Source organism: Drosophila innubila (assembly GCF_004354385.1).
Source record: "Drosophila innubila isolate TH190305 chromosome 3L unlocalized genomic scaffold, UK_Dinn_1.0 0_D_3L, whole genome shotgun sequence".
Taxonomy (NCBI): domain Eukaryota; kingdom Metazoa; phylum Arthropoda; class Insecta; order Diptera; family Drosophilidae; genus Drosophila; species Drosophila innubila.
The window spans coordinates 1,394,132-1,416,479 of record NW_022995376.1 but is presented as its reverse complement, the minus strand read 5'-3'; the positions used below and the strand labels follow the sequence as shown (position 1 = coordinate 1,416,479).

The window sequence follows — 22,348 nt, the reverse complement described above, 5'->3', positions numbered from 1 at the left end:
TTCCACGAAACATTTTGCTACATTTTTTTCACATGCCAAATTATTTAAATTTCGAGTTTTTACCAAGAAATCTAAACTTTCGACTGTCTTCTAAGAATTTTAAATGTCTTAAATTACGTTATTTTCTAAAAAAAGCAGAGACTAAAAAGTAGACTTAAGTCTTAAATTAAGTTATTTTCTAAAAAAGCAGAGACTAAAATTATATTTCCAATTATTTAAATTAAAATCAATATGAATATTAATAGATGTTATTATCTAAAAATTCAACAATCTGGGATGTTGTATAAGCAAGGAATGTTCATTTAAATCAGAAAGTAGAAAAAAGTTACATATTTCCAGCGTGAAAATATTTATAAAGCTTTTCTTCAAATTTAGCTGAAATCAGAAAATGAGTGGGAATTTGCTTTGATTTTGGAGCCACTCATAACTTGAAGAGTTAAATGGCAGTAAAACTTGAGACTTGACTGTTCAATTATGTGGAAGCTTAAGCTTTTATCTTCAATTGCTTTCGGGGGAATCAGCTTCAGCTTCAACTTCAAATTCAAGTTGAGCCAGCTGGAAGAGGAGCATAAATAATGTTTTTGGTGAAATGCTGTCAAATACACTTGAAGTGCTTCAACTAATGTTGGATTTAATTATATATTTTGCAAAAGAGCTTCACAAATAAATAAACAAACCGACAAAATTTACAGCAACAACAGCAACAATAACAACAACAACAACAACAGGAACAACAACAAAGTACTTACATGTTGTGAGGCAGCATTTGATAATGTAAACAACTGAAGTAGAAGACGTTAAAAAGCATTTTCAAGTCAAGCTCAGCGGGGGGATAAGCTGTAGAGTGGAGTAGGGGAAAGGGGGTGGTAGAGAGAGGGAGGGGGTGGGGTGGTAGACTTGCTCATTTCTCATTGTTTGGCGACAAGTTTGACGCAGTTTTTGCTTCGCTTACAGTGCTTACAAAACAGTGCGAGTAATTAACTGGCATGTCACATAAGCCGCATTAACACAATGTCGCAAATGTCCTTGCAGCAACCCACTCCCCTCCCCTCCCCTCCCTCCTCACCACCACCGTCTTGTGCTGCATGTCAGCGACATTACGTATACGCATGGTGTACGTTGTCGTATTGTGCCACATGTGGCGCATTAACATTCACATACACACAGAAAAAATATGTATAGATAACAAATTGATATTCTCAAATTGTGAAAATTAAATAAAAAATAATTTTATTTAATTGATATCTTACTTTAGTTATAAAGCAAAATTAACAAAGAAAAACATTAATAATTAGAAATCGATATATATTTAGCTGTTTGTCCAACTGACTGAGCATTGTACAGGCCAAACGGCTTGACTTGCGACCTTGAAACTTAATAAAATTGTACTCAAATTAAGCAACTTTCATATGAATTATATATCCTGGTAAGAAATAAATGTTCTTTCTATTACTATTTTATCCATCTTAAAATTAAATATTTATTTTAATATATTATTTTATTTGTTTTAATATTCGGCTAGAACATTTGAGTAAAATATTTATTATGTTCAATTTAAAATTCTCTATCAATTCTTGTTTGTGTTCTATATCAAGCAGTTTTTTAAATATTTTGTACTTACTATAAAAAATAATAAGTATATTATTTAATTTGGGTATGTTGAATTAAAAAAAAATTAAATTCTACTAAAAATATAAATTAATTCCTATTCACATTTAATTTAAAATTAAACTGTAAGCTATAAATACTTAGATTACTAAAATTAATTTAATTTAATACTTCCCGCTAATTTATAAATATTAAGAACTGCATATAATTTTTCTCTGAGTGTATACACATACATATGCAATGCGTTCCCCGCTGGCTTATTAATTCTATTCGTGCTCGCACGTGACTTTGTCCCGTTGCCAACTTGAATTGCGTGCACAACTTGGCCAAAAGTTTTCCCTCAAAATCGTGCAAATCCTTTGCTGCCAACTAATGTTGTAAAGAGAGCGAGAGAGTGCGACAAAGTGAGAAAGAGAGAGAGGGAGAGAGAGGGAGAAACGAATGGGATTTGAGGCAGCAATAATTATAATAAAATGCACTCGCTTTTTGGTCAACTGCTGCTGTTAATTAAATCAGACTGTGAGCATCGATGAATTGAGTTAATTTACGTGCACAAATCCAATGCCATTGCATACTCAATATTTTTGTGGTCCAGTGAATTCATCCCCCTTCCATCCTGATCCCTTTTTTTTTTGTGACACGCAAATTGACCAGGAAATATGAGCGAAAAAATATTGCTTGCCTTTTGATTTAATTTTGCGGCTAGCAGCGACAAACGATACGGAAAAAAAACAGAGTGAAAGAAATATTAAATTAAAATTAATGCAAATATCCGGCCATATTGTCGCACGGTGCGTATGCGTGATTGCCTCCAAAGTGGAAAGTGGCAAACCGAAGCGCAATTTTTACATTTCCATTGACAATTTGAGCAGCACTATAATTGTGACAGCAATATATAAAATTCACTTTAAATACATTTAAAATAATATTTATCGGATTTGTTTTTATTGCAGATTTAATAGCAGTATTTGTTGACTCTTTTTATATTGAATTTATATCGTTTGCAACAAAAACATTTAGGTACAACAGTAATATAATTTACTGCATTTGTTTTTGTTGCACGCTGCGTATGCGTAATAAAGCTAACGCCAGATTTCCGCAATTTAAATGTGCAATTTATTTGTATTATTTTTCCAATTGTTTATTATTTCAATCAAAATTCAGATTATACTTTATATTCAATTTTATTTTAATATAATTTAAAAAAATATTAGTATAACTTTGCATATTTAATTTTTTTTAATAATTTTCAATGCAATCGCATTTATTTATTCTCATATTCCAACTATTTGATTCTCACACATAATACAAATTTAAGTGCATAATTATAAAGCTAACTTTATGGTCACACGTTGCGTATGCTTGATTCAACCAACACTTGTGGCTTTATCAGCTAAATTATTTAAATTATTGTATACTTTTTTGTGTTTGTCAAATCAAGAAAATCGTGCCATGCCTGTGAAATTGATTTAATGTGCAAACAGAAAAGGTGAAAATGGCAAATAGATTTTATTTGCTTTTTCACTTCTGTCATATTTTTACTTTTTGATTTTATTTAATTTTTTTTCTGCTGACACGCACACAATTATCACCTCAAAATATTGATTATTAAGCGCATTTGAAATGCCATTTAAGTGGGTTTCCTCTTGACATCTAAGGACCCCCCTTTGCCCCGCTTTTCCCCTCTCTCCGCTTCAAGAACAACAGCTGAAACAAATGCCTTGTTGTAGTTTTTTTTTCTGCGATGTTTAGCAAATTTCAACAACGCAGCTGCTTTGCATAAAAAATGACATTCCTGACTGTCTGTGTGTGTGTGTGTGTGTATGTGTGTGTGTGTGTGTGTGTGCAGTTGTTGGTATTTAACATGCAGGTCGCCATTTGTGGCTGCTAATGAAGTAATTTCGAGGCATATCACGCATAATCCAAAGCACGTGAGCTACTTACAATGTAATTCGTTGTCTATTTGTTTGATATTGAAAAACGTACAGTTAGAGGGGCGTGGCAAAGCGCTTAAGCCCGCCCCCTTCCCGCTTGCTGCATACTTTCAGGCGACTGACTGAGCTTGTAAGCCCAGTACCCAAAGCATTTACAGGCTTATAAGTTGCCCACAAGGTCAGATAAACAACAAAATTAAGCAACAATTTTGAAATATAATTAAATTAAATTTTTAAAGTACATCTCTATCGGTAAACAATAAGGATAATAAAGATATTCTTCTGAATAAAAGTTTTCAGCTTAAAATAAAATTTTTTTGCTTTTCTAATATTTACAAAAAATTTTATTTAATCCATTTTTGTGTTTTTATTTGACTGTAAATATGAAAAAAATTTAAAAATAAAAAAAACAATAGAAACATGTTCAGATTTTGAAAAATTGGGTATAAATACAGGCAATACAAAAAACTTTCTTTTTTTTATATTTCCTTTAATATTTTTTGAACTTAATTATGTCTCTGGTTTTAATTATCGAGTTCCATATCAGAAATGGTTGTTTCTTAATTTTTGTAATATTTCTTGTTATACTGCTTTTGTAAATACTTTGTCATTTTTTTTTAAATCGAGTTTCAATCCAAAAATATTTGAAAACTTTTTTGTTAATATGTTACTTTTGTCTTTTATTTATCAATAATATCAAATTGGAATTCAGAAATGGTTGTTTTACTTTTGCTTATATATATATTTTAAAATGTTTTATGTACCCACTTAATTTTGTCTATTTAAATTATTTTAAGTCTGCAATTCATTAATATTGCCTAAATTAAACTACTGTTAATTTACGTATACTGGGTATTTGAAAGTCGAGCAGCTCTACTGTATCATTCCCACTTGTTTTTCTCCCTGCTTTCGCAGCATTTCAAGTGCAATTCATTGTCGTTATTACGTGCCATGGCATTGAAAATATCTGCTAAAATCCTACACAACAAAAGAAAGAGAAAGAAAGGTAGAAAGAGATAGAGTTATCGAAAATCCATCGATGCTATCGATGCCATTGATGACCCCACAAAATGGTCTGTCCATGGATCTGTTATTAATTGCTTACAGCATATTTCAATATTCCTTTTGCCAGAAACAACGCCCAATGAGTTAATAACTTAATGCTCCAAAAACTTTCACACCCAGCCAGAGAATTTTCTTCCCTCTCTCTCTCTGTATCTCTCTTCCAACACTCTTCACGTTCTTGGCCAGTTTATTGACTGTGTTGTAAGCCAATACTGAAATATATATGCGAGAGTAAGTAACGATTACAATCTCAATTACTTGCTCGGTTTTTCTGGGTCAATTTTGGTGTTGTTTAGTGGTCAGATTGTTCTGCTGCCACGCCCACTCATAAATAGCACACACACACACACGCACACACACACACAGTGAGAAATTAACTTAAATGGCAGCAGATACGTTAACGTGGCCAACAAAATAATCTCCAGGGCAGAACTTGCTCTAATTATACGCAACATAAAATTTACTCAGCACGCATAAAAGTTGGCAACTCCCTTTCTCTTCTTCCGCTCTCTCTCTCTCGTATTAATTGACTTGGCAGCTACTTTCTCGCTCTTTTAGTGCCACCTGCCCTGTAAACAAAACAAATTACTGAAGATTCACTTGGGGCAACAGATTCGCAGGTTCGCATTTATTTATTTATTTCTCTTCTTGTTTTTCTTAAGCAACTCAAAGTTTGCTCATTTACAGAATATTTTTAAAAATTGATTAATTAATGAACAGCTGAACAGCTAACGAAGCAAGTTAATAATTAATCTAAAATTGACTAAAAGAAATCAACTTTAATTAATGCAATCAGAACTGCAAATATAAATGAGAATTGCATATAGATTGAATAAAGTTATGAAAGACGCAAGTCAGAAAAGTTCTTTGATTATTGTAATATACGTAATTATTACAATTATTTGAGAGTGAGTATCTCTTTCGAGAGATACATAAATTGATTTGATTCTCGTGCAATTTGTTTGAGAATTTTATACTTCACTTTGAGAGGAATTATGAGATATTTTTTATATATCTTAAGAAATTGCTTTGTGTGTCATAAGCCTGGTATTTATTTTTTAATCACTTCATTCCTGCTTTGTTAGCTGGAATTATTTTTCATTTTCCCAACATTTATCCCTTACCTGACAACTTTTCAACTTATCAACTTTTAGTTTGTATTTGAAATAAAAATATTGCCAGCTTACTTTTGCATGTCAACAATATTTGTAACATTTAAGACTTGAGATTTAGTTGGAATTTAATTGAAATTGCACTAGATTACGTATACGCTGTGTGTACCATTGAAGTTGTGAAAGTGTGTAGCCGCTGAATTCATTCTGCATTCCAAAAAAAATTATTTTCGATTTTTTTCCGAAAAATTCATGTACTCCCCCCTTTGACTTTTTGAAAAAAATAATTTTTTCAAAATTTTAAATTCTTAGTATTCACTTTTAAACGACTCCTGATACCCAAGTCAAAGATTTCACCAACTTCATACTTCCATAACTTTGTCAAATTTCAATCAATTTTCAAGCGGAATGTCATTTTGGTCATTATTTGGTCTCTTAAATTATTCTGCATTCAAAAATAATTAACTTTAAAAAATTTTTTAGTTTCGATTTTTTTCCGAAAAAATCATGTACTCCCCCCTTTGACTTTTTGGAAAAAATATTTTTTTCAAAATTTTAAATTCTAAGCTTTCACTTTTAAACAACTCCTGAGACCCAAATAAGTATAAAACGACAGTTTAAATTTGATTTTGAGAGGTTTCATTTTTCTGTAAAAAATCATGCGAAATCTGACAAAAAATTTGACTTGTAAAGTTGCTAAGTCAAAGGTTTCACCAACATCAAACTACCATAACTTTGTCAAAACTCAACCGATTTTCAAGTGGAATGGCAATTTGGTCATGATTTGGTTCTAAATTCACCCTGCATTCAAAATTTATTATATTCATTGAAAATGATTTTGGTTTCTTTTTCTTTGTGTCCGAAATAATTGTATTCCTCTAAATAGATTTTGTGGTTTGGCGTGAACTTTAAAACTATAAATACTCGCACATGCCATATCTTCAATAAATCAACTATGACTCAAAGTCGACAAAGTGACATATATTTGTTAAATGTGTTTATTAAGGGAATTGAGATTATATAAGTTTGCGATAGAACTCAGATAAAAATTTAAATAAAATAAAATATAACAACTCCGGTGTTGATTTCACAAAAGTTTATTTTAAATCAAACAAAGGCATTCATAAAGTATAAAAGCCGGTGCGAAATCTGCACCAATAGCATTTATAATATTTATTCTCAAAGTGTGAAGATCAAACGAAAAACAATGATTTTAAAAATTGTGACGCTGCTTTTGTACTTGTTAATTCAAAACGCAAACTCGGAGAATTTGACAGGTAAAATTGAATAATATAACAAAATGAAATTAAATGATTAATTAAGTGATTTTAAAAGGCATCAAAACGCACATAAGTCATACGTCTGGTGTTCCCAATGACTTTAAAGAGATCGCAGAGCCATTTAAAAAATTTGGATCAAAGTATTATTTTATAGAGAATACAAAAGCCGAGAATTGGTTTGCAGCTGCAATGAAATGTCGCGAAATTGGCGGCAATTTGGCCAATATTCAAAGCTCTAAGGAATTAAAAGCCTTGAGTACACAATTAAATAGATCTAAACGCTACTGGTTGGATTTAACAGATCTAGCAAAGGAATCTGAATATCGTTCATTTACTACCGGTCAAAAAAAGAGCCGATATCCACAATGGGACTCTAAAGAACCTAATAATTTTAAGAAAGGAGAACATTGTGCTCATCTCTTTTTTAATGGTAAAAGTTATGTTATAAATGATTACTTTTGTAGTTCATCGTTTCCATATATTTGCGAAACAAATTATCCCCGAACCATAACAGTTGTGACATGGTAACTTTTAAAAAGATTATCATTATTATTTAAAAATGCAACGTTCAAAAATAAATTTATTATAAATATAACATTGTTATATATATATAAACAATAATTTTTAATATTGCTCATTTTTAAGAGCATTTTTAAAACTTAAATAAAGCAATAAAAAGGAGTAAAAAAATGTGCAAAAGAAATAATAAAACAAATAATTTTTCATTAAATATCACGAGTTGTTTGAAGTAGATTTAGTTAAAGTTTTATTAGTGCAACGTTTAGTGGCTTGCTGCTGCAGCATCAGCATTGATGCAACATCCAGATTGTCATAAAAATGTCGAGCTTGCTTGTTGGTACACTTTTAGCAGTGACTGTTGAAGCATGCACCAAATTGCAGTATGTGGAATTTATGGAGCGCAGCGAAGTGTGTGTTTATTTAATGCGAAGGGGTGGTAGAAAGGGGGTCGAGGGGTAGGGGGAGAGATAAGAGACCACATCATAAAATGTGAATAATGTGTGATGATAATAACTAGAGGCTAATGCGGCACTTTAAGCACTTTTTAAACAGTTAACAGCTTTATGCACAGCTCATAAACTGACCCGCATTAAGTATACGCATGTGTGTTTTCATTATGTGGGTGTGTCTGTGTGTCTGGGTGTGTGTGGCGAGTGTAAATTCAGCTTGCAACTTAATTTCAAGCAGCTGCAGCCAAGAAACTGCCCATAAATCTAAAGTGTTCGTTGCTGTCGCTGCAATTTCTACACAGAGTTTGTCTTCGACTTTTGTGGCATGACTTTTGAGCCAACTTGTTTTCAACAAAGTCGACAAAACTATGGACAGTCAAGTGGACAGATATCTATATATTTAGCTAAAGTTGTTTGTCTTTGTTGTGAGCAGCCAATTTTGCAGCTGGTTAGAGTATACGCAAGTCGTGTATGCCTGAGTGTGTGTGTGTGTGCTGGAAAACTTGGAATCTGATACATTTATATTTTAATTATAAGTTAAATATAAATTTTATATATAAGTAGATCTTATATTAAATAAAAAATGCCAACATATTACATTAAAATTGTTGAATATTGAATTTAAAAAAAGTTTATAGTTTACTTAAAATATTTAAGCATTAAACTTAATGGCTTAAATGAAAATATTTGAAACTAAAATGTGAATTAAAAGTGTTCTTTAATTAAAAAGAAAGTATGTAAAAACTGGGTATATCATATGATAAAAAAAAGACACAATCTGTGAGTTTGGTTGAGATAGCTCTAAAACTAACAAAGTTTTTCATACTTAACAATTTTCTCAATGTCTGAACTCCGCATTTGACCCCACTGCAGTTCAAATTTCACAAAACGCCGTCTTATTGCACGATAAAATTGTCTCAGCTCTGTTGTGTGAAAATTTCAGCCTCCTAGTTCTAATGGCTTGGGCTGTGCAATGATCAGTCAGTGAGTGAGTAAGTCAGGACAAAAAGTTTTATATTTAACAAGCTGTTTTTTAAAAGTCGTTTTCTATTTTAGTGCATTCTTTTCTCCCAGTGTACATTGTGTATGCTGGGATATTTGTTATAGAAATATGACAGCGACAAATATGGAAAGGGAGATGGGGAGTCGGAACAGGATGTGGTATAAATGTCAGAGCAAGAGAGAGACAGAGACAGAGTTGAAATGGATGTGCACATGCACAATCTGCCATTTTGATTTGAGTTTTTGTTTTGAATTTTTATTTGACATTTAATGTTGGCATTTTTCGGTGCCTTGGCTTTTCTCAATTTATTGCGTTCCATTTGCATGCCAGATGTTGGATTCTGTTGGTTTCTGTTTACTGGTTACTGGCTTCTGGTTTCTGGATGTTGCATCCACATGACTTGCAGCATGCCACACAAATTGTACTGTGCTCGTATTTATGCACAGCAGGCGTCAATGTTGATGCTGAATGTTCAGCACAGGACTCAGGACAATGGACACTGAAGCAAAGAAATCGAGGCTATCAAAATATGCATGTGTATGTGTTTAAATACGTGTGTGTCCTTGCAACTCTGCGGCAGCAATTTAAATAAACATTACAGCTCAAGTATGAAAATTTAAAGTCGAGTAAACTAGACTGTAATAGACCGTGTATTTAAATATAAATATTTAAAAAGAAAATATAGTTGAAAAAAAAATTCTATAAATAAACATTAGAAATAATGTAACTTAATATGTTAAAAAAAAGAGATTAAGAAAAAATTCAAATGTGACAGAATATATTATAATTTTTTTTAATGAAATATGTAATAATATATATAATTTATATTTTATTTTATATCATATTTTAAAAGCTATTAAAATTAAAACTACTATTAACTCGATTTCAAGTTTTATCTGTGCGGTTTATTTTTATACTTTATGTAATTTATACTCAAACTTTTTTACAAACTTAATTGCATCAATTCATTTTTTAAGTACAGGGTGTAAAATAACACAACTCGCACATTTGTTGTAAATTACAAAAAAAAAAAAAATAAAATGAGGGGCGGCATTAAACGCATTTTTAATTAAAATGAAAGCAAAGTTGATCATTAAAAAAACATGTCACGGTGAAAATGCAAACGAGGAAGAACGAGACGAGTAATCGGCAGTCGAAAGTCGTCGGTCGTCAGTCGGCAGTCGGAAAAGCGACAACTTAAGCTGACCACAAAAAATTAATTAAAATTATATAAACTGAGCAGTTGCCATTTGGCATTTTTTTCTCTTCATTTTTGCCATTTGCGAAACGCATTTGGAATTTCAGTCGCAACGGCGCGTAAATCACGGCCGACTGCAACTTCAGTGGCAACAACAACAACAACATAAAAACAACAACAACAACATCGCGATTCTTTGCCAACTTCATCGGTCCATCAAAGCGAAGTAAACATGTCTACCTCTCCCTCCCACACACACACACTCTCTGTACAGAGAAAAAAATAAAAACTATTACAGTCTTAATATAAATTTATTTTAATACTCTAAAATTTGATATAATATAAAACAATGCATTTAAAAGCATAAAGAGAATTTGAGGGAACACTAGCAACTATAAAAATCGCAAAACAGCTATTATTACCTTCAGTTTACCTCCAATTTATGTTTTTTTTAATTTTATTTTTTTTTGCTTTAAAGCAAATATTTGGTCATATTTTAATTTAAGTTTAATACAATATATATTAGATTTAATTAACTTATTTTCTTGTTAACCAAAATTATTTTTCATGCCAAAATTTGAATTTTAACAGATTACTTTTGATTTTAATTAAAATAAAAACAAAACAAATTCTAATATAATACATATTTAATAATACCTTTAACTTTATTTTAACCATAAACTGGAATTGTAAATAATTATCATTCTGCTTAGTACCTGCAATTTTCCCTGCTTATTACCATATCAAAAAAAAAAAAGCAAATAATTATTGTTTAGATGTTTTTGTCATATTGTAACATTTTTAACACTTTACAGTACCTGTTTTTAAGTGTTTTTTACTTGTTTTTTACTTGATGTACATCAAGTTCAATATATCAGTTTGTTTTTTGTTAAATCAAAGTGTTTTTTTTATATTAATTTTAAGTATGTTTGCCAATTAAATGTATAAAGAATGTTATTATAAAATGTTATTATATATATGACTGTATTGCATTTTTTTTTTTGAGTGTATGTGTTTGATTTTCAGCAAATAGTTTGCAATGCGTTTCTCAAAATCTACGTTATTTGAATTGTGCAAATCGCATTTATACGTGACCAGGCCAAAGCAAAGTGGTATAGGGGGTATATGGAGGGGAGGGGGGATGCGGGCAACCCTTGCACTAATGTTTGGCCATGCGGTTTGTGTGTGTGTGTGTGTGTGTGTGTGTGTGTGTGTGGCTTTGTGTTAACATTTGTGCCCAGATCGTGTGCATCTTTCTGTTTGCCTTTGGCTCCACGCAGTCTCAAACACACACACACACACAAATCATAGAGGAACACACACACACATAGAGAAACACACACACACTTACACATACATATGCATTGCTTTATTTACTTGTCTTTTTTGTTTGATTTCAAATTTAGCGCACAATTTCGTTTTTTGTTGCATACTTTGCAGCGCACACACACATCTGCAATGTACGTGTGTCTGTGGCTGTGTGTGTTAGTGTATTGGGGTTTGGCAAACGTTATTTCGACCCGCCTGGCTGACTGCCACTTTGACCCATTTGGCATTGGCCAAGTCAACGAGTAATTCAACCAAAACTCAACCAAACTCAACTCAACTCAACTCACACGGCATTTGAATTTGCATTCTCCGTTTCAGTTTCTGTTTCTCTTTCTGTTTCAGTTTCTGCTTCTGTCTCTGCTTTTTTTTTCTGTTCGGTTTCTGGCTCAGAAGCTGCTGCAAATATTGGTAATAGTCGTACTGCAAACACGGGAATGAAAGCAAAAAAACAACATTGCGGCCATATTTACACAGTGGGTCGCGAAAGTATGCAAACAGTGGAAATTATATTTTGCTAATTGCTTGAACAATTCAGGCTAATAGTTGCAAGTGCCATTTTCGTTTGTGATTCATTTGAGATAAATAATAGTGTTGTAAAACGTCTGTTTATTACAAAAAAAAACATTCCAAAATTGATTTGCTCATAATAATTGAATTTGAGTATGAAATAAGAGTAATTAGTGTTGTATAACGTGTGGATATATATTTAATTTAAAATTTTACTTTATTAAAAGATTTATTTATTTTTAAATTTTTTGATATTTGTTTAATTAAAATATTAATGTTACAAATATTTTCTTCAATGATGAATAGTTTTTCTTAGGCGCATCTATTCAATTGACGCTGTACAAATAAAATAAAAATATTATGCCTACTTTTAGCACTCACTGTGCATGGAACATTTACATATTGTCCTTAGCATTTTCGGTCAACAAATTTATGTGCATTTGCAGTTTATTGAGAGCTCGTTATAAACATTTTTTTTGCTGTCTCTAGCTCATTGTCTATAAATTTGTTTATTGAGATTCTTTGCAAATGGCGCCGAGGCGACGATAGAATAAATCAATGCCTGAAAATCGGAACTGGGAAATGGAAAATGAAAAATGTTGGCCCCAAAAATTAAAGTTCGCTGGATACAAGAGTATCCATTTCAATTTAATGGAATTTCCAATTGTTTCATAAATAACTTGCAGTTAATTGTTATTAATTATTAATTGCAAATGTCTGCAAATTTTTGTTGAATTTTGATGTTGCTTTATTGACACATGACTCTGGGGATTTACTGATATGTAATTACCGTGTACTTTATTTATAAATCCGAGTACAAGTACTTGAATATAATAATAAACAATATGTAAGCTCTGCCACAAATGCCACAGAATGTGGACGGTTGTGTGGCACATGTTGTCCATATTTCTCTCTCTCTTTCCGCCTCTGACTTTGCAATCCGCTTAATATTGAATTTTTTATTTGTATTTATCATGGCAGCAATATAATTTATATCCGCAATTTGAAAACGATTCTCAATAAAATCTTCCACAAATAATACTACAAAATTAAAGACAAAAATTAGCAAGTTAAAACTTGAAAGCATTTCATTAGTTAATTAAAATTATTAAACCAAATTTAATACAAAATAATTTGATTAGTATTTGAATTTTTTCTGAGTTAAGTACACTGTTTCTTTTTGAGCCTTAATATGATTTAAAAGTGGAAATATTACTGGGTGATCGTGCAATTATATTAAAATATATAATGCTTTTCAATATACTATAAATAATCAATGAAAATATAATATGAATAAAAAGATTTTTCTAAATTTGTATACTCTAAATATTTTTCTTATTACAATTTTCTAAATTTTATAATCTAATATAATAAATATTAGTTGTATTTTCGAATTAATTATGTACATTTCTATATTGTTAACGATAAAATAATATTGTTAATATAGATTTTCCCAAATTTTTGTACCATAAATAATTTGTTTATTACAATTTTCCAACTTTTAGATTCTGATAATTTTTCGAAGTTGTGTTTCCTAATTTACATATGTATACCTTTATTCGAAAAATAAAATAATAAAAAAATATTAATAAAATTAATTTTTTCTAAATTTTGTGCTCTGAATATTTTCTTTTTTTACTGTATTTCCAAAATTCTGATTCTTATATTGAGTAGCATTTTTGAATATTTCTATGTGAAAAAAAAATTTATGAAAATAGATATATTTTTAATTTGAAAATATTTTGAATATTTTTTTAATACAATATTTTTATTTTTATATTCAAATAATTTTTATTGGGTAAGTTATCTAATTTTTTCCTTCTTTTTCCCATCCTTATATTGCCTATTTAAATTTTATAATACGATTTTAATACCTATAATTTTGTAATTATATAGATATAATCGATAATTGATGAATCGACCTTCGAATGTGTGGAAAATCGTTTAGCTAACTTATTAAATTGGCAGCAATTGCCAAATGCCGCCTCGAGGTGACATGAATACGTCGGAAACAGGAAACGGGAAACAGGAAGTGGGCGGAAGCGAGGAAAGAGAAGGAAGGTGAAGGAGTAGAGTAAGAGTAAGAGAAAGAGGAAGAGGAAGCAGCTAATAGCTTTCCCATATCATTCTCATGTTGGCTTTATTTTTGTTGTTCTCATTATCATTGTTGTATTTGGCTCAAACTAAAAGCAATTTGCCTGCATTTTGCATGCTCTCTTTGTCTCTCTCTTCCACTCACAATCTCTCTCTCTCTTTTGAGCCGCTTTGTTTATGGCAATTGCAACGCTAATTATGCAGTTTGCCCAATGACTGGCAAATGGCAATTGGTGAAAATAGCGCTGCAATTGTTACGATTTCCCATTTACCGTACAGTACTTTCCGTATACCCTACACAAAACAAAAATATAAAAATCTTTCTAAAAATAAAGATTTAATTTCTTGAATTCAACTTTAATTTCTTTAAGTATATTTTTCAAAAAAAAAAAAAAATTCTTATTTGATTTCAATAAAAAATTCTTCTTTGCTGCTATATTATTTGCATTTTTTCTCTCAGTGTATGCAGCTTTTCAGCCACAAGCCGCATGCATGTCGTCAATTAAAGACTCAATAAAATTCAATTGGAAACGCGTTCGATTTCAACTCAGTCACTAATTAAGATTGGACCATAAAATGCAACTGAAACTGAAACTAAAATTGCAGTTTGCAGTTTGGCGAAAACCCGTCAAACTTTCCATGTTTTCCGGTAATTCGGCAATTTCAAAATTCTCAAACTGCCATTGGACATAAACTGTCTGCATTTAGCTGAAAATCGCGTTTTGTTCGTGTGTTTGTCCAAAAATCAACTGGAAATGATGTTGGAAAATTCGCATTGTTCATTTTGATGAGCTATTAACAGTCAATTATTGACTGGCCGATTAAAAAATGAGATGCGTATATGATAAAAAATTGTTTGACATAGTTGAACTAATATTAACAGGCAATTAAATAATAAATAGCTAAATATGGCCGAGTTCCATGGGAAAGAAAAACCTAGAGAGCAGCTGTAAATAATATAATAAAGTAAAAAACTTTTTTTAACAGGCAATTATTAAGGATTAATTAGAAAAGTCTGGTTGATCCATATATCAAAAAAAATCTCGAAAAACAGTTGTAAAAAATAAAATTAAATAAAATGAAAACTATTTAGCATTAAGTTCATATTAGCAGGCCAAGCCACTTGTAAAAAATAAGTGAAAAACAGTTGTAAAAAATAATATTTATTATAAAAAAAAAAATGAAAATCTAACTGATCCTAATGGGAATAAAGAGCAAGAAAAGTTGTCAGCAAAGCCAATTATATTAGTTTGTAAAAATAAGTAGAAAATTGTTTTAAGAATTGTAATAAATTTTAAGCTTTATTAACTTTAAGTGTTTAATAAAATTAGATTGCAGTTTTGAATAAATTTCGCCTTTTTTCTTTTCTTTTTAAGACACTCAAAAGGCTCATAAAAATTAAAAATAAATTAGTTATCAATTAAAGTGAAATATCCATTTTTGACTCCCTTAACAGCGTTTTCAGTGGAGAAATAAATGGAAAACATTTTCACTGCAAAGTGAACATAACGAGAGCAGTTTTTCGTGGTTGTGCGGAAACGACAAATGAAAATTAGGGAAAAACTGTTCTAAAAACAACAGTAACTAGAAAATAAAACAGCGAGGAAATAGAAGAAGAAGAGGAGCTCATTTTCGGTATCATTGCACAACAAAATGGCCCGGCAATTAATACAAATGACGCTGATGAGCAGGATAATACTCCAGAAGCACAAGATGAAGCTGAAAGTTGCGAGTTTAGAAGGAGAAAAAGAGAAAGAGAGGGAGAGAGAGAGAGAGGGACAGATAGAGGGGAGAGGAACATGGCAGGAAAAGCCAAGCCAAAGCTAAAAGGAAATGGTTACAACTAAGAACACTAACACTTGAGGTGCTCGACTGTTAGATGCCCAGTAAAATGTAAATTAAATTTAATAAATGTAAAAAATATGTGTGTGATAAAAACAATGTAAAAATACTAAAATAAATATTTAACAAAGAAAAGCAAAATGCAGCTAAATTTTTTAAAAAATTTGAGAAACAATAATAGATACTTTTAATATTATAGCAGTTAATTAAATGAATTTTTTCACCTTGCATATAAGTAAAATTTTAAAGAGCTATCAATATTCACTTCATTGGACTTCAATTTAAAAAAACCCCTAACATTTTGGCGCTCTAAAATTATAACCGAATAATAAAATATAATTCCGAAAAATCTGGCCTTAATTAATAGCCCAAACAGGTCTGATTAAAAGAATTATTTAAGAAGCAGATCTGCAGAATTTAATAAAATTAAATTAATGATTAAATAAAATGTCAAATAATGGAAAGAGCTAATAAAATAAAATTTAATTTAATTAAATAAATATGTATGGAGTTAGCGGAATTCGAAGCAGTTATTTCTTGTTGAAACTGCTTGAATATTATAAATTCCCACTACCATTACTTTATATTTCAAATAATTTCTCTGTTTACTAACCGATTGAGATGAAATTTTCGGCAAATGTTTAGAAAATAGTACACATTTTGTGTACCAAATTTTCAAATTTTAGCTTTTTAATTGCTCTTGTTATGCAATTTTTTCAAATAGCGTGGGCGTTGGGGGGCGTGGCTAAATTCTACAAAATAATTTAAATGCGCGCAGAATATAGAAATATTGTTAGCGAATTTAGTGACTCTAACTTTTATGGTTGCAGAGATCTAGAATAAAAAAATTACAGATTAGATTATATGGATAGAAAGAGTTTGTGACCAACTTAAAAGTCTGTCTACACTTTAAGTACTGGGCTAACAACGTCACGTGTGTGTGAAGAGAGAGAGAGAGAGGGGGAGAGAGAGGAAGGGGGGCGGGTGGCACAGTGGGTGTGGCAGCTGCAATCTCAACTTCGCATGCATGAAAAATGCAGCTCATCTTCTTAATGCGCGCGACGTGCCGCACAAAGCTGAAGGGTGGACAACGGAGGGAAAGGGGAGGGAATGGAGGCAAGAAGAAGAAGAGGTGAATGGGTATGCCTAGGATGAGCTGGTAAAGCAGCTTACAAGCCAAATGAATGCTACTTCCCTCTCCCAACTCTCTCCCTCTCTCTCTCTCTCTCTCTCTCTCTCTCTCTCTCTCTCTCTCAGCCTTCTCTGCTGGCAATGTCTGACTATCTGGCTTGTTTGTTTGTTTGTTTGTTTGTTTGTTTGTGCTGTGCTCAGCATGCTCTTTTGGCTGCCTTGGCAAATTGCCGTTGTGTGTGTGTTAGTGTGTGTATTAACGCTTTATAAATTGTTAATTATAATGAGAGTCCAACACACACACACACACAGCAAGAGAGAGTGAGAGCGAGATAATGTTGCTCTGTGCCACAAACATGAGCTTAAGTCCAACAATGTCGACATGATTTACATGAGAGCTTAGCTTTTTATGCTGATGACGAAGCTTTTCAAAAATCCAGGCAGGGGGAAAAGAGAAAGGGAGAAGGGAAGGGAGCAGCAGACAATCCCCTCTGCATAAGGCAACCCTTTTAGCAAAGGTCCAGTTTAGTAATGAGAATCGATCAGAGTTGGAAAAAGTAATTACATTTTTTTTAGCTAGCACTTAACAAATATTTATTTTAAGCCGATTTAAGTACGATAAAACCAAAAAACTTAAAGCAAATAAATATTTTATGTGAATTTTTCAATTTTATTTATTAATTCTCGACTAAAAGCAGTCAACAATAAAAAATATTAAGATAATAAAAAAAGACTAAAAATTATATAATGAACTAGCAATTAAAATTTAAAAAAAAATTAAATTATGAACTTGAATGAGAATAAAAATTATAATTACGTCTGGGGTATACAAAAATTATAATTGATCCAACATTTGATGCAAGAGTTGAGAAAAAACCCACATAAATCCAATCAGATCAATAAAGAATTAGAAGAGAAAAAAGAAAATCCGGTAGACAATGTCCATATCAATATATATAAATATATATTGTTTTTTTATACCTTATCTATATTTTATCGATATGCATTCCAATAACATATGACTTTAATAACATTTTAAAGAATTTTTTGCTGCATCCTATTCTTAAAGTTTCAAAATATATTATATTATTTGTGATTGATAATATAAAATGCTATTTACTAATTTTAAAAAAGATTTTAAATAATATTTTAATAATTAAAATATATAAAACATAACAAAAGAAATAAATTTGATTTTAATCAATGTCAATAAAGTTACTTTTTTTTCTTGATATTCATCCCTGGTCTAGTTAGTTGAAAAGCAAGAAGAAGAGAACGCATATTTAGCAATAAACTTATAGAAATTCACTCGCATATTCAAGGCAATTCATTGGGCCAGGTTAGTGTTGAAGTGAGGGTAGAGGGAAGTGGGTAGATGGCAGAGAGAGGGCAGAGAAAGAAGTAGAGAGTGAGAAAAAAATGGGGAAATGATTTTCAGTGTTTCTTTCAGTAGCACTTTTATCGCTGTCGCTTCTGGCGCTAATCCGACTGACATTTTCATTTTACACATGAGCAACGACACACACACACACACCACCTCGAAAAACTGTCATTGATAAAACTGAAGCACGTTTTCACACCAACAGACACACACACACACAGAGACTGATTCACAGGAAGCTGTTGGTTTACAAGCTGGCAGACGTGGCGTATGTGTAATATGGCCTCGCAAGCAGCATAATTAGAATTACAACAATAATAATCATGATTATAATGACAGCTTCTAATGCAAACAAGCACAAAATGCTGCCACATGTGTGTGTGTGTGTGTGTGTGAGGGTGTGAATGTATGTGTGTGTGTGTGTGTGTGTGTGCATTATTTATATGCAACTCAAGCAAAAACGCAGCTTACAACTAAAATATCTGTTCATTTATAATGAATGCAACGCGCAAAAAAAAAATGCAGCAAAATTTGCAGCAATTTCTTCAAGTGCTTACACACACTCACACACACCCACACACACTTACACACACACTCGTATATACATATATAGCAATGCTGCCATGTGCTTAAGCAGATGATGATGATAGATTTACCAACAATTGCCACGCTCAAGCTGAGCTCACTTCTTCGTCTTCTTATGTTTTTCCTACCCCAGCTCCTTCTATCCTTTCTCTCTTTTCCCCTCTCTCTCTCCACTCTTGAGACAACGTACTCAACAATAGAACGCAATGAATTGAAACTGGCAAAATAGCAATGCAATATGAATGACAAGAAGATGCTCTTCAGCAAACTGAAAAAATTCCGTGGAAAATGCTTGCAACAAATATGAGTATAATAATCACATAATTCATATGTGAGCTAAACATGTTCTGATTACGATTACAATTAGTTTAATTAATGGCCAAGGCAATGGCTTAAATGTGTAAAATAATTACATCATAATAAGCATAATAAACATTTCAATTAAAATGAAATGCAGACAGAATCAATCAATCGTTTAGTGATTGAAGTATGCTAAGGATTAAGAATGGTTTGAAAATTTATTGAAACAAGGCTCTAAAATAAATTAAGCTTAATTTAATGCATAAATACCAAAACAATCGTGAATAATACTATAAATAAAAAAATTATGCTGCTTAGTAACAAAATTATAATTATATCAAAGAGTCATATAGTGGCTAGCATTCTATAAGACTTATTTGAAAAAATAAAGTGAATTTTTTATTTAAATATCAATGTCAATAAAACATGCTAGTTTCCCTGAGGTGTTTACTTCATAAATATACATATAAAATTGAAACTAAAAAATTTAGAATATAAGCCGCTATCTGCAATAAAACTTTAACCTTTATATGCACTTTACAATATTTTTATTTTTTAATTTACATATAATGCATGTTAAGTAAGGCCAAGATTTTTAAAAGTTTATATATTTTATTATTAGCATTAATTTATTGTCTGAATTTGTTGCCATTTTATATCTGAATCTTCTTTCATCGTTATTTTTTCTAGTATTATTTAATTATAATCAATTTAGTGTGAATTTTTCCATCTCACAAATTAAATATTTAATTGAATTTAATTAATATTTTACAACTTTTTTTTGCTTTAACTGTTTTACAAACTGCATACATAAAACAATATTCTAAATAGTAGTTTACTTATATTTTTTTGTCTCAAATAGCTTATAATTTTATTTAAATTTTTTAATTATTTTTATTTAATTCAATTTTTAATTGAATATTATAAATATAATTTTTAATTCAGTGTCTGCAATTTGTTATATCTTATTGGATCTAAAAAATACATAAATAAATTAATATTTTTAATAGCTTATTTATGTTAATATTTTTTGTATATATATTTTTTTTATAAATTAAAACTGATAAATTTATTATTACAAATTCTAGCCCACAAAACAAATAAAAAATTAAATACTTGTATTATTTTATTTTCTTAATTCTTTTTTATCTGAAGCTCATTTTATTTTTAATTTTCTTTTTATTAAATTATTATACATTTCATGCTATTTCTTCTATTCTTTTAATTTATTATTAAGTAATTATACATTTATTGGTATTTCTTCTATCTCAGAAATCAAATTAATTTTAAATATTATTATTTCTTTATCTGTAATTTGTTCTATTTTTTTTATATATTTTTTTAATATATTTTTATAACCTACAGGTTGCATAAATAAATCAATATGCTTTCTACAAATTTGTTGCTTAGAGCATTGCAAGTAACTTCAACACATTGTTGCCACTTTTTTCAGTCTCTCTGTGTGTATCTGTATCTGTGTGTGTTTGTGTGTGTGTTCTTAGCCACTTTGTGATAAATTTGCCGTCATTTAATGTTGCAGCAACACCCACACGATCAGCAGACAGTCAACGCAAGTGATGATAATATATCAGGCAGGACATACAGGACAGCAGCATCATCAAGGCTGAAAATGTAGCTGATCATTTCTGTGCCACTTTCCACACACAATGCCCAAGAGAAAGCGCGCAAAAAGGACATCAATCAAAAAAATACTTGGCTGAGATTTAGCTTTTATAATTTTTATTAATGGCCAAGAGAATGCGCTTCAAAATACGAGTACTCGTTTATAAAATGAATGAATGCTTAAGCTCGTAATTAATGAAAACATTTGTGGTAAGAAGACACTTGGATAATTGTTGTTGTGATTGGCACATATGTTTGTGGTGACTTGGAGGTCACACATTTGATTTAGCTGCAAAGCTGTCAACTAATTGGGATTCAGCTTGAGTTCAGCACTGGCCGCATTCAAGCGGGATTTGGTGGGAAAATTGCGTTCCTTTTTCTCCACAAATATCTGATAATGTCCCTCGCCGTAACCAAAACCATGCATGGTTTTTCGCATGGCATCCGGAATCAATTTGAATCCTCCACGACGCTGCACCAGCGGCGAGTCCTGGCAATTGTCCTGTTCCTTGTCCTGTTCCTGCTCCTGTCCTGGCTCACAATTGCAATCGTCCTGTTTGCACGCCTTATTCTCAATGATGCAGAATAATTGCAAACACTTGCGCATTACATAAATCATTAGCAGAATTAGTAAATTGCTCGCAAGCAAATGCTTGCGTGGCGCCAGGAACAACATCCTGAATCCTTGGCTAAACACTGGGCACTGACTATCACAGTACACTGACAAAAATTGCTGGTGAACTGACGACTTTCGCACTTGAAGAACCAAACGCTGACTGAGTGAATAGAACAAACAACACTCGAGTATTTATAGTTCTCGCTGACTACCTTTTGATCCTCATTTAGGTAGGGAAATTTACGTCAGTCAGGTAACTGTAACTGTACTTGCAGCTAGGTAAAAATCCCGTCAGTTTAGATCCTTCAGTTTAGGTAATCAGCCGCTAAGTCTTGGCCAAATGTCTTTATGAGTTTGTGGAAAATATTAACTTGAAATTTGCTTGAGCTACCAGCTCGATATTTCCAGCGAACGAATACAAAGCGAATACACTCACACCACTCACACTCACACTCACACTGACACTCAGGCAGACACTCACACTTTGAGTGCAAGTTACACATGACGGAAAACTGAATTTCCCGTCTTGAGAAAAAAACGTATGGCATAAATTCACAAATTGAATATAAATAAATTTCCTGCAGCAGCAACGAACACAAAATAGTACAAAAATATGACAGATAAGTAAACTCGACTCTAAAAGACACTGTAATCCATGCAAAAATTATTAAACAAATATCTTTAAATTAAGAATTATGCTATTATTATATACAATAGTAGATAAATGTACTTACAATCGAGTGAACAAGTCAGTGAAAAACCCTGTAATTAA

General features: G+C 31.3%; 1 protein-coding gene across 1 annotated transcript; it reads right to left on the bottom strand.

The window, feature by feature from the left end:
• Positions 1-21,060: 21,060 nt before the first annotated feature.
• LOC117786298 lies at positions 21,061-21,681 on the bottom strand. The gene has a single exon (XM_034624482.1). It carries the CDS (start codon positions 21,634-21,636, stop codon positions 21,265-21,267), a length of 372 nt encoding a protein of 123 aa, XP_034480373.1. The 5' UTR covers positions 21,637-21,681; the 3' UTR covers positions 21,061-21,264.
• Between the last annotated feature and the right edge of the window lie 667 nt (positions 21,682-22,348).

What these genes read in the sequence shown, in the direction of transcription:
- LOC117786298 (XM_034624482.1), bottom strand. Translation starts at nt 21,636, where the DNA reads ATGTTGTTCCTGGCGCCACGCAAGCATTTGCTTGCGAGCAATTTACTA.